The sequence below is a fragment of the Schistocerca gregaria genome, chromosome 2, assembly GCF_023897955.1.
Source record: "Schistocerca gregaria isolate iqSchGreg1 chromosome 2, iqSchGreg1.2, whole genome shotgun sequence".
Lineage (NCBI taxonomy): Eukaryota > Metazoa > Arthropoda > Insecta > Orthoptera > Acrididae > Schistocerca > Schistocerca gregaria.
The window spans coordinates 121,523,277-121,537,608 of record NC_064921.1 but is presented as its reverse complement, the minus strand read 5'-3'; the positions used below and the strand labels follow the sequence as shown (position 1 = coordinate 121,537,608).

Below are 14,332 nucleotides of genomic sequence, written 5' to 3'. Positions count from 1 at the left end.
ATGTTGATAGATTTTTCCTAAACCCAAACTGGCTATTTGAAAGTAATTTATGAGAATCTAGGAAATTGATTATTTGAATACTCATTAATTTCTCAATGACCTTGGATAAAAAAGGTACAAGAGAAACTGGCCTATAATTGGTAGGCAAATTATTGTCACCTTTTTGTGGACTGGGATTACTTTAGTTACTTTTAATTTTTCAGGGAAACAACTTTCATCAAAGCAGTAGTTTATGATGTGAAAGAGAACCTCTGCTATATTATGACTACTAAGTTTCAACATTTTAGAGCTGATATTGTAAATATCCAGTGAATCATTTTTGCTAAGAGAATGAATGACAGAGTGTACATCTTCTACACAAATGTGTTCAAAATAAAACACATTTTTCAAAGCATTTTGGTTTTTATAGGCAACATCCAAATACTAGCTAGGTTCATGTTTACTATCAGGTATCTTAGTCACTACACTATCTACACTGTTTACAAAACAATTATTAAAACTATCAGCACTAATTTTGGAACTAGAAACAAATTCTTTGCTACCCTATCCATCTGCCGTTGGCAGCAACAACATATTGATTACAGAGGCATGTTTAATCGCCAGATACAGTAACAACAAATGGAGATTGATAGTCTAATAAATAATTGCCTATCAGTACTGGGCAATAACAACTGGTGAACTTCAATATCATCCTTTGACCAGTTGATTCCTACAAGTTACAGAAACCCTTACCCACATGTGTAACTCAACTTACTCTACATTAAAAACCAAAGAGAAGGGTGCATGTGCTGTAATTGCACGTTGATTCAGGAGCTCAGGCAGATTCTGTCTTTCTAAATTTGCAAAAGGCATTTGATACATTGTCTACTAAGAAAGACCAAAGTGTGATTCTACGAATCTTCACAGATATGCATTTGGCTCAGTGAATTTTGAAGTGATAGAATTCAGTACATTACAGTGGATGTCGATGTCCAGTAAAAACAAAAGTAACATCAGTTCTATTGCAAGTAAGTATGGTAGGATTAATAATGTTATTGGTATACGTAAATGATTTATCAAATAGGGTCAGCAGCACAATAGGATTGTTTGTTGATGATGCTTTTGTGTAAGGAAGGCACAGTCTTTAGGAAACTGAAAGGAAATGCAGAAAGATTTGCACATAATTTATTCTTGGAGTTATGAAGGGCTGCTCTTTTTAAATTTGGATAAATGCAATCTAATTTCCTAATGAAAATAAAGGACACAGTAGTATCCAATTACAAGGTCAGTGGTGAATATCTGTAGCATGAAACAGTATTTAGGAGTAATTCTTGTGGGAGTAGTATGAAATATGACATATGCATAAAATCAGTAGTTGGTAACTTACTAGAAGATTTAAATTTGTTAGAAGATCTCTATGGAAGTGCAGTGAATTTTAAAGGAAATTTACACATGAGACACAATAGCAACCAATTCTGGAGAACAGCTCCTATGTTTACAGTCCTTATCAGACATGTCTAATAGCAGACATCAAACAATTCAGATACATGCTGCTAGAACCACCAAATTTGGTACAGCCCATAAAAAATGTAACAGAGATACTCAGTGAAATTAAATGGAAATCTTTCGAGAGAAGGTGACATTTCCGGATAAAATAAGAGAAGCATTATTTGAGGAGGGCTGTGTGACAATGCTGCCACTATTTTTCTGTATCTCACTTTGGGATTGTGGGAGTAAAATACAGAAATTATAGAGGGAATATATTTTGACAGATAACTAAATGTTGGTGCAAAGCACCTTCCGTAACAAACTGTACTGTGTATATATCTGGATGTAGAATGCTCAAAGTATGGAGAAGGGCTTCTGTTGTGATAATTAATGCTACTCATTGATACGTGCTGCTGCTTAATACAAGTATGTCAATGACCTTAGGTTATTGATGTTCCCTAATATGGAGTACATTTACATTGGGTAAAATGGGATGAGTGAAGGTATCTATTATTGCCTCATACACATCTGTTTTCCTACTGCATCACAAAGATGGTCCATATGCTTTAGTTGGAATACAATATTTATGTGACCTCAACTTCAATGTACTAGTTTCCGTAGAGTACAATATTCATGTACCTCTGCTAATCTTGTTTCCTTGCATTCAACAAATGTCTTTATTGTTTTTTTTGCAAAAAGAATTATATACACATGGCTTGGTGTAAATACTTCCCTACTGAACTAAAGTGCTGCCTTCACCATAAAATGAACCGTACTGTCACTCCTGATTATTGTCAGAATAGTTTGAGGAACTTTCCATGGGCATAGAGCACTTCTTTGACCACCCCCATTTCCCTATTTGAATCCTGTAGAGCACATTTGGGACACAATTTGTTCTTGATCATCTGCTCTTATTATTCCCTCTTGGCTCTTGTACATATTGTATATTTAACACACCTCTCCCAACAGCTTACCCCTATTTTTATCAGACTTTCGAACATCTTGCACCATTTTGTGAGGGCAGAACATATTTATTGTTAAGACTCTGAATTTGGTTACAATATACATCAACATGTCTTGTCCCTGTCCTATTTTCTATGTAGTCTCCATCATGTTCTCTAGCTGTATGCCAACATTGTGGAAGAGCATGTATTACCTGCTGGTAAAAGCACCTCTTTTAATATTCAAGAATCTTGATCATTGCAGATGCACTTACAATGCTGCCTGACAACTGTAGAGCCAATTGTTGAGCTGTGGTGTGCCAGTTGGCACAAGTTATGGCATCCACACAATTCAGCACGTCTAAAGCAGTAGCTGTGACGTGATGTCCAGAGTGGGGCTGTTCATCAAGCTCCGTCTCTGCATTTCCTGAGAGGCTGTAACTTTCTTTACCCATTATGCAACATTAGTCCTATCAACTGCAGCATTGCCATACACTGCACACAAATGTTTATGGATGTTCACCGTAGTTCCTTTTTCTGCACAGAAGAATTCAATAACAGCACACTGCTTTAACGTGAGTTGTATGTAGATGCCATTTTGACACTGTACTATGGCTCTGCCATCTGCCAGAACAGTTTAGAATTTCACCGGCACACAGAGCAAACATCAAATGTGAAGCACCAACAAGGCCATTTGTCTGTGTATATTAATGGCTTTTTTAAAAACATTTGAGGCATTACTCATTGAACGACCATCATACATTGTCAGACACTTTCTCCAAGTTGACAAATTCTAGGAACATGTCTCTCTTTTATAGTCTTGCTTATGTTATCAATGCAATATCAGAATTGCCTCTTTGTTGCCTTAAAGCCAAGCTGATCATCATGTGACATGTCCTCAGTTTTCTTTTCCATTCTTCTGTATACTATTCTTGTGAGCATCTTGGATGAATGAGCTGTTAAGGTGATTGTGTGATAATTCTTGCACTTTTCAACTCTTGCAGTCTTCGGATGATATTTTTCTGAAAGTCAGATGGTATGCTGCCAGACTCACATTCTACACACTAACGTGAACAGTCACTTTGTTGCAACTTTCCTCAACAATTTTAGAAATTATGATGGAATGATTTCTATCCCTTCCGACTTATTTCATCTCAAGTCCTCCAAAGCTCTTTTATAATGTACTCTTTCTACCTATCCACTCTCTCTTATGCACCAAGCGAGGTGGCGCAGTGGTTAGCACACTGGACTCGCATTCAGGAGGACGACGGTTAAATCCCGTCTCCGGCCATTCTGATTTAGGTTTTCCATGATTTCCCTAAATCGCTTCAGGCAAATGCCGGGATGGTTCCTTTGAAAGGGCACAGCCAATTTCCTTCCCCATCTTTCCCTTATCTGAGCTTGCGCTCCGTCTCTAATGACCTCGTTGTCGACGGGACGTTAAACATTAATCTCCTCGTCCCCTCTCTCTCTTATGCATTTAACGGGGGATTTATCGTTGCACTCTTAATGTTACCACCCCAGCTTTTAATTTTGCTGAATGATGTTTTGACTTTCCTATATGCTGAGTCAGTCCTTCCAACAATCATTTCTTTTTTGATTTCTTCATATTTTTCATGCATCAATTTCAACTTAGCTTCCCTACACTTCCTATTTATTTTGTTCCCTTAACATTTTTGTACTTCAATCTTTCATCAATCAAATGAAGAATTTCATCTGTATGCCCTGTTTTCCTCACAGTTACATTCTGTGTACCAATGCTTTTCTTTCTAACTTTTGTGATTGCCATTTTTAGAGATGTCCACTCCTCTTCAACTGCACTGCCACTGAGCCCATATTGCTGTATCTACAACATTAGAGAACTTCAATGGTATCTTGTTGTTTGTGTATTGATCCCACCTGGCTAATCTCTTAAACTTCAGCCTACTCTTCATCACTGCTACACTGTGATCCGAGTATGTATCTGCTCCTGGGCATGCCTTACAACCCAGTATCTGATTTTGGAATCTCTGTCTGACCATAATGTAATATAACTGAAATCTTCCTGTATCTTCCAGTCATTTCCAAGTACACCTCCTCTCTTGTGATTCATGGACAGAGTATTCGTTATTACTAGCTGAAATTTAGTACAGAACTCAATTATTCTTTCTTCTCTCTCATTCCTTGTTTTAAGTCCATATTCTCCTGCAACCATTTATTCCACTCCTTCCCCTACAACTGCATTCCAATACCCCTTGAGTATTAGATTTTCATCTCTGTTTATATACTGTATTACCCTTTCAGTATCCTCATATATTTTATCTGTCTCTTCATCTTCATCTTACAACATCGGCTTGTATACCTGAACTATCGTTGTTGGTGGTGGTTTTCTGTCAATTCTGAAAAGAACAAGCCTACCACTAACCTGTTCGCAGTGACACACACTCTGCCCTACCTTCATATTCATAATGAATCCTACTCCCCGTTATACCATTTTCTACTGCTGTTGAAATTGCCCTATACTCATCTGACCAGAAATCTTTGTCTTCTTTCCATTTCGCTTCATTAACTCCTGTTTATCTAGATTGAACCTTTACATTTCCATTTTCAGATTTTATAGCTTCCCTACCATGTTCAACATTCTAACCCTTCATGCTGTAACTCGTAGAGCATTATCCTTTCATTGGTTATTCAATCTTTTTCTCATAGTCACCTCCCCCTTGGCAGACCCCTCCCAGAGATCCAAATGGGGGACTGCTCTGGAATCTTTTGCTATTGGAGAGATCATCATGACACTTTTTCAATTATAGGCCACATTTCCTGTTGGTACATTTTATATATCTTTAATGCTTTAGTTTCCATTGCCTTCTGCATTCTCATGCTGTTGATCATTGCTCATTCATCTGCCTGTAGGGGCAATTTCCCACACCAAAGACAAGAGTGTGTTTTGACTCAGATTAGAAAGTTCATAATAAAGATTCTGCTTTTGCTTTAATAGTATTGATAAATGCCCAAATTTTCTCCCAGCTGTTAGCCAAGGATACAAATTGTAGCAACAGTCCTATCAACTAGAAGATGTTGAAGTAGATAAATGAAATCATGCTGTCACTCAGAGAGTATTTGTTAATTTGTTAGTGAGGAGCTCATTCATCAAGATTTATTCCTGACAGCATAGGGATTATGTATGCAATTTGCTGAGATCAGTCATATTCACTACTCGACTTGTATGAAATGGGTCACAGTCACTTCCCAGTTAAACAGATCACATATTGGGGTTGGGAGGACAACGGCTACTGCGCTAAATCCACATCACTGTCTGCCTGCTACATTTTACTGTGAGAACTCATCTCCATAGCAGCAATTGATCTTGGATGCTAATATTCACCAATCTACCTATGAATAGCATTGGGGCAGTTGATTTCACTGTTGTCATTCCAGTCTGAGCTGCTGGAGATGGCAGTCATTTGCATGTGAGCTCTGCTTCCTTGTATGAATGTGTGTATGTGTTTTCGTTTTAGCCGAAAGCTAAATGTGTAACAGTCGTTTTGTTATGCCTGTATGCAACTCTACATGGTATCTTTACAGTGGGTAGCAATGTATCCTTTTCCTAATATTGTTGATATTCCAGGCTGGAGTTCCCATTGTTTGATTTCACTGTTGGATGTACACTCCTGGAAATGGAAATAAGAACACATTGACACCGGTGTGTCAGACCCACCATACTTGCTCCGGACACTGCGAGAGGGCTGTACAAGCAATGATCACATGCACGGCACACCAGGAACCACGGTGTTGGCCGTCGAATGGCACTAGCTGCGCAGCATTTGTGCACCGCCGCCGTCAGTGTAAGCCAGTTTGCCGTGGCATACGGAGCTCTATCGCAGTCTTTAACACTGGTAGCGTGCCGCGACAGCATGGACGTGAACCGTATGTGCAGTGACGGACTTTGAGCGATGGCGTATAGTGGGCATGCGGGAGGCCGGGTGGATGTACCGCCGAATTGCTCAACACGTGGGGCGTGAGGTCTCCACAGTACATCGATGTTGTCGCCAGTGGTCGGCGGAAGGTGCACGTGCCCGTCGACCTGGGACCGGACCGCAGCGACGCACGGATGCACACCAAGACCGTAGGATCCTACGCAGTGCCGTAGGGGACCGCACCGCCACTTGCCAGCAAATTAGGGACACTGTTGCTCCTGGGGTATCGGCGAGGACCATTCGCAACCATCTCCATGAAGCTGGGCTATGGTCCCGCACACCGTTAGGCCATCTTCCGCTCACGCCCCAACATCGTGCAGCCCGCCTCCAGTGGTGTCGCGACAGGCGTGAATGGAGGGACGAATGGAGACGTGTCGTCTTCAGCGATGAGAGTCGCTTCTGCCTTGGTGCCAATGATGGTCGTATGCGTGTTTGGCGCCGTGCAGGTGAGCGCCACAATCAGGACTGCATACGACCGAGGCACACAGGGTCAACACCCGGCATCATGGTGTGGGGAGCGATCTCTTACACTGGCCGTACACCTCTGGTGATCGTCGAGGGGACACTGAATAGTGCACGGTACATCCAAACCATCATCGAACCCATCGTTCTACCATTCCTAGACCGGCAAGGGAACTTGCTGTTCCAACAGGACAATGCACGTCCGCATGTATCCCGTGCCACCCAACGTGCTCTAGAAGGTGTAAGTCAACTACCCTGGCCAGCAAGATCTCCGGATCTGTCCCCCATTGAGCATGTTTGGGACTGGATGAAGCGTCGTCTCACGCAGTCTGCACGTCCAGCACGAACGCTGGTCCAACTGAGGCGCCAGGTGGAAATGGCATGGCAAGCCGTTCCACAGGACTACATCCAGCATCTCTACGATCGCCTCCATGGGAGAATAGCAGCCTGCATTGCTGCGAAAGGTGGATATACACTGTACTAGTGCCGGCATTGTGCATGCTCTGTTGCCTGTGTCTATGTGCCTGTGGTTCTGTCAGTGTGATCATGTGATGTATCTGATTCCAGGAATGTGTCAATAAAGTTTCCCCTTCCTGGGACAATGAATTCACGGTGTTCTTATTTCAATTTCCAGGAGTATATAATTGACAGTTTGTGATAAGCATATTGGATACAGTTGTATGATTTCATTGCCATAATTGATGTGGGTACTTAGTTCATTTTGATCTAACACACTGTCAGTTTCTGGAATTTGTTTCAGGTAATGGTTTTTGTAGACAACAATAAAAATTTAATTCAGCTTAACTGTGATGCAAACAATTGTGAAATAAGAGACAAAGCAGTTTTCATGTAGAGTATGCCTCCTTCTCTGAGGTTAAGAATGGGATTAGGTACTACTCTTCTGCCAATTAAAGTCCCATTTTTTACACGCACATCTTTCATCGAGGTAGTAAAAGGGAAAGTGAAATCTGTTTCTGTGCTTTAGTAGCTACATATACCACTACAACATTGACATTTCAACTGGAAACTTAAATTAACTATTGCAAGAGTATGACTTCCCTGGACTCACTGAAAGATACTTACGAACTTCGAAGTCACACATGAGAAAGCTTGTTCACAGTAAAATGAAGACAGTGCTTTATTGATCTTCCTGTCTCAGTATAGAGCTACTCCACATGTTGCATAATCTACAACAGAGAAACACTATGGAAGACCACATTGAACATTAATGTCAATTTTAAAGATACTCATGCATCCAAATGCAATGACAATGGTGAAAACAATTTTTTTTTAAATTAAATGATCTATTACTCATTTCAGTGTACAAATGTGAGAAAAAGGCATGGTTAGCAGGCATAGTCATAGAGCAGTTTGGCAATGCTGTGTTTAAGATTAAATGTTTACATGGAATCACAATGAGCCATAAAAATCAAATCAGGCTGCACCACACTCACATGCAAATAGGCTGAACTCCTAGGCTGATTTCTTTTAAAGAACAAGGAGACCTCAATGCAGACAGCCATCTAAGAGACATTTCAGTGCAGCTGGCAGCTGCCTCTACCAGTGCATCCAGCAGCAAGCCCCAACTGCATCCAGCCTATGACAAACTAATGGAAGTGGACATCTTGCATAATACCTCAGAGCAGGCTACAAAAGTCAAAATGGCATACACATGATTGGCTGACCCCTCAGTGTTGTTTTGCATGGGTTTCCCATGGTGCCGCTGATGAATGCGAAGGAGAGCAATATATGTGCACCCACCAAATATTCACACCAGTAAGCAAGGAAGCAGGTTGCTAATGAAGCCAGCTGGGTTCACTGGTCTCCCTCCATACACACACACACACACACACACACACACACACACACACACACACACACACAAACAACATGCACACACCAAGGGAATGATGTTGTGTTCAAAGTGAGAGGTTCACAACAAATACTGTGAGAGAGGCTGGTACCACACAGGCACAAACACTCACCTGGTGTCTCTCCAGTCTCTGCACCAGCATCCAGATGGTGTTCCCAAACCCAGATCCCTTCCTGTGCCTGTGCTACTTGCTCCATCATGTTGTACTCATCCGTTGAAGGGATGGACAGCAACATAGGGAACACTGTCAACCACAGACTAGTTTACTTCTGCCTCGTACTGGCTGACAGACACAAAAACACAACATGCTGTGGACAAGCAATAGTTCCACACCAGCAATCAGACTGTACCATTCAGCGCCTGCAACAGCTTGTAATATTGTCCTGAAGACTACCTTCTGACCTAGCAGCCACTATTTATGGAGTAATTGTACTACTGAGTGACTCCTCAATTACCTGCAGTTATAATGACAATATGTTAATGGCCCTGCCACAATGATAACACTGGTTCCTGTCAGATCACCAAAGTTAAGTGCTGTCAGGCATGGCTAGCACTTGGTGACCCTCTGGATCTGCTAAGTGCTGTTATGAAGCAGGGTTCACATGGCATTGTGAGGCCAATTAAGGAGAGACTTGATTCAGAAGTAGCATCTCCAGCAACAAAAATTCCTGTTTGAGTGGAGAGAGGAAGTGACAATATATAGACTGCCAAGAGAAAACAATGTTTGTTGGATCTCATTGTATCAGGCTTTGGACATAAGAGTGCCACGCATCAAACTGTACTATAGTTTAGTGCCATTTTGTAACATACTCTTGATGAATATTATTTGTTATTTCTTATTGTATTGCCACATCTTTATTATAGAGCTGCCCTGACAAACCTGTGTTTATTTGCATGCATGCAAATTAGGCACCATTAAGGAACCAGAGTAGGGAAACAATCTTCTACTACCATGGATGTCTGGGCTGAATTAATAGCAGCATTCAGTTATTACATTTAAAACAGTTAATCTCTCATTTCCTTAAATTTTGTGTTAACCCATAAAGATATGAATAAATGTTATATCTAAAGAAAATTTCACCTGAGAAAACTGTAAAATATGAGACAGACTGACTGGCTGTCAGTTACCTTCAGGAGGTGAAATTCCAAGTATCACCGATGAAAAATTCTATGCCTAGCTTGTGTAATTGTTTATTATTTGCACACAGAGGAAATTCTTTCCTACAGAAGGAAAAGGCAGTTATGAAAGATTTTTTTCTGCTCTTAAATGAAATGTTGTGTTGCTCACAAGCTGCTTCTGATGACATGTTACAAAGCTAGTTACACTTCATTCAGCAGTCAGAGTAAGACAGTGCCAAATTACTGTCACTACAGTGTTGTGTAGGTCAGCATCTTGGTCTACTGCTAGATATTCAGTAGGGAACTGACTTGTGTTGTTACTATAATTGTTATTATTATTATGCTCACAAATAATCATTTTTATATACTGTATTAAGCAGTTAATTTCCCATGCTGTTGACAAACATTTATTGTTGCAATTTTGTACAGGAAAATACTATTCTCCAAAAGAAACAACCTATGAAGCATATTTAAACTATACACGGTCCTTACCTCTAATTACACACCCAGAAGTTTTTGGAATGAATGAAAATGCAGATATTATGAAGGATCAACAGGAGACTGATCTTCTCCTCAGCAGCATGCTCCTGACCCAGGTAATTATAGTAAACATTATAATTAAGTCTCATAAGTAGAAATGTGAGGATGCTCATTCAATTTCAAATTGATTCTTATGTAAGAAATGAAGAGTGAAATAACATCCTCATATTTTTGTCCTGAGCTGTAGTTCACACAGTAAGGAATATGTTTTGTATTTTCTGTAGATGGCAAAGCAAACAACAGAATGTATCATTACTTTTCCTTAAATGTATTTCGATTTTCAGTGCTTCCCAGTCACATTTGTTAACAGTGTATAATACAACTTCCTAAACAGTCGTATGGTTCGTATGAACAATCGAACACATGCACACGCATGTACACTCTCTCTCTCTCTCTCTCTCTCTCTCTCTCTCTCTCTCTCTCTCTCTCTCTCTCTCTCTCTCTCACACACACACACACACACACACACACACACACACACACACACACACACACACTCCTCCCACCCCCCACCACCACTCCAACACCCCACCCACCCACACACACACACACACACACACACACACACACACACACACACACACACACAGAGTTAAGTCTCTGAGAGGCTCCCTGTTTCCCTATCAAATAAAATAAAATAAAAGATGTATTTCAGCAACATACTGCCACCATTATGTAACTTGAAGTATTGGAGAATGCTGCAAATGATTGGAGGTTACATTTATTTGCACATATATCATCATGTGACTCAGCATGGTAACTAACGAAAAATTTGTGTGATTTCTTCAGTTTCATCTACCACCTAGTACCATTTCTAAAATTTCATCCTAAGTTATTCCATCTTGTACTGATTGTTCTTAAACAAGAGTAACCACAGTTATGTTTACATTGCTTGACAACTAGTGGGGAATATGTACAGCAGGGAAAAAAGTTATTATATAGCCTTGGTCCAACAGTGATTACCAAGGAACAACAATAATGAGTCAAGCACTAATTCATGCAAACTCTATCACATTATACAGTCCCCAGAAATGCTATGCTTGCTGATGTAGTGGCCTCTGAAAAAACTAAAAACTGCTTCATGAAATATTTACTGTGAAAGAGCACAGTAAATAGTGCACTGTCTCATACACAATTTTTGTAGAAGTGTCTAAATGTGAAAGTCAGAAAGAAGGAAGAAAGTGCAAAGAATTATTTGCTTTCTATTTAGGACAAATACATATCTGAGGTTTTGTATTAAAAGAAGGAAGAAATTAAGTAACTTAGCAATCAGACCAGAACAACATATGATTCCAACCATTTACATGTCATCCTTTGTCATATGGCATGATTTTGCTGCAACATGGAAAGGAATGAAGTCAGCATAGCACTCTTGCATCCCTTGTGAGTTTCCCTGACCTTGGAGATGATACTTTTCATTCACGTAGTGCTTTAGGTGACCTCATGAAGCTAAATGCACAACATTCCAGTCCTTCTACCAAGGAAAAATCCCCAGCAGTACAAGAAATTGATCTCATGTCCTCCATGTGGCAGTCTGACAAGCTAACTACTGAGTTACAGAAGCAGACAGTATGCAGGGTGGAAAAATTGTATCACGAAATTTTAACTCTGGATAGCTGATGCCAGTAGGAACCAAAACTACTAATGTTGTGTACATCAACATTGCACCATTTTTAAGCTATGGGAACTTGGCGCCACACCCTCCGCTTGGCTGCGGGATTGCCCTGTTGCTGGATGCTCTGGACAACGCATGGCCGCAACATATTCGACACATGTGCATATCACGTTGCGGGCAGTGACGGGGTGAGGGAAGTTTGTATGTGTGAACTGACAACTATAGTGCTGCCCATCATCCGACAAAAGGCAACAGGGCAATCCCATGGCCGATTGGAGCACATAGCACCAAGTTTCCACAGTTTAAAAATGGTGCATTGTCAGCCTACTCATCATTAGTAATTTTGGTTCCTACTGGCATCAGCTGTCCAGGGTTAAAATTTTGTGACACGATGTTTTTCCAACCTGTATATATGTAAGAAATTTTACAAGTTTTATTTTTGCTCAACAGCAATGTGAATCACATTTATATGCATATTGTTTTTGGACTATGTGTGAGCCACTTTACACTACTGCTTCTTCCAGTTCCTGTACATCTTCAGGTTTTCCACACACACAATTCCTCATTTACTCTTCCTGACACCTCCTTTTTATTAATTTATCCATCCACTCAACTTTAAACTTCTATTTGTAACACAACATTTAACTCTTCCACGCCGGTGAGCTTCTGTAGAAGTTGGGATGGACTGTGCCACTCAGCCAGTGAACTGCTTCTGAGGTCAAGAGTGACCTATGCTACTCAGGCAGTAGACTGCTGTAGCAGTTCCTCCTCTCCTGTTATTTCTCTGCTTCACTACGCTTGACTTCAATGAAAGTTTGACCTACGTGGCATCTAGTGACTGTGCTGGAGTACTGTAGTTAGCAGTAGAGTCACCAGATGGCTATTGCATTTAGTTTCAAAGTGTTGTTTCAGATTCTGACGCATTAATGAATTCCCACCTTGTTTCAGTTTTGTTTTGATGTGTTTAGCTCCTCACTTAGTTGTGTCGTAAAGAATGCGCTACAACACTATAAGCCTTGCTCTTTTTCAAGATTTATCATACACAGAAGAAATGTAACATCTGTGCAGTGATGTTGCCATAACGTAATGTACTGAAATGTAACATAAATTAAATATTACTGTACGTGAAAAAACAGAAAATAAGTTATAAAGTCTTATCATTGTGATTAAACTGCAAGTGCGAAAGCATGGACAGAGAAGTACAGGACAGCGGGGAAAGTTCGCCGTACAGCATGCAGGACCTGGCACAGCTGGCTTGTGTCTACAGCCCTTCCCAAATATTCATTACATCTTATTTATGTGGTAGGTGTGATACTAACATCTGTAGAGTCTTCTTTGTGAAAAAGTTTTTTCTGCATGATGAGCAGAGTTTTTGGACAGATTTTTTTTATCAAAATTTGTTTTTCATGTTTGCTGAGCAGTCATTTAAACTGAGTTTGTGTTACATGATCCATGTGAGAAAAGGGTTTCAACATGATCATTGTAAAATTTCTGTGTAAATGGTGTGGTACATGATGAAAATGCATCTGAGCATCTTCATCAAAGCATGAACAACATTGCTGTTTAAGGAGTTGTTGTTTTACTGAAGAAAATTCTTTTACGGCTTTTAGGGGTTTACTGACTTTGTATGTAATTAAATGGCATACAGAGAAATTAACATTTCAAAGGTCTTCTTTTTATCATATCATAAATTAACTGCTGATGTAAATGTGACAAATTTCAAGCCACACTAATGCGCAACAGTAATCTGCCATGGAGTCCTGAATTCATTGTTTAGTGTTTTTTTAATACAACATTGAATCTGTAAGTTGACAATGCCTGACACACCTTTTTGAACAGGGAACAGAAATTTTTTTGGACACTAATTTTAAAAAGAGAGAGAGAAACAATGCTTTATGTATTGGAAAAACCAAAAATTTGATACAGATTTTTGCATCTTAAATGACACAAAAATGAGAAAAATGAAAATAAGCATTTGTAAAAGATTATTTTCAGCTGTGTTAAAAATTATAAAACCTGCAGTATATCAACAATGTAGGAAAAGACAGAGTGCTACTTACCATAAAGAAGACATGTTAAGTTGTGGACAGGTGTACTTAAAAGGACATTTACATAGAGCTTTCAGCCACAGCCTTCATCAGTAAAGATACACACACACACACACACACACACACACACACACACATACACACACACACCATTCACATACACAAGCAAGCACACCTCATGCACACACAACCACCAACTCCATTATCTCAGGGCAGACTGCTCATCTTTAAGGTATCACCTTTAAGATACACAGTGTAAAGATAAAAAAATTTGATGCATTTATCATTTTTGCTAATATTAGAGATCAGCA

General features: G+C 39.9%; 1 protein-coding gene across 1 annotated transcript in view; it reads left to right on the top strand.

Moving 5' to 3' along the window:
- Nucleotides 1–14,332, top strand: part of LOC126336485 (dynein axonemal heavy chain 7) — a 978,012-nt gene that overhangs the window by 887,924 nt on the left and 75,756 nt on the right. Inside the window, exon 58 of the mRNA XM_050000228.1 lies at nt 10,248–10,414. Within this exon, the coding sequence (XP_049856185.1) occupies nt 10,248–10,414 (167 nt within the window). The remainder of the gene's footprint in view (nt 1–10,247; nt 10,415–14,332) is intronic.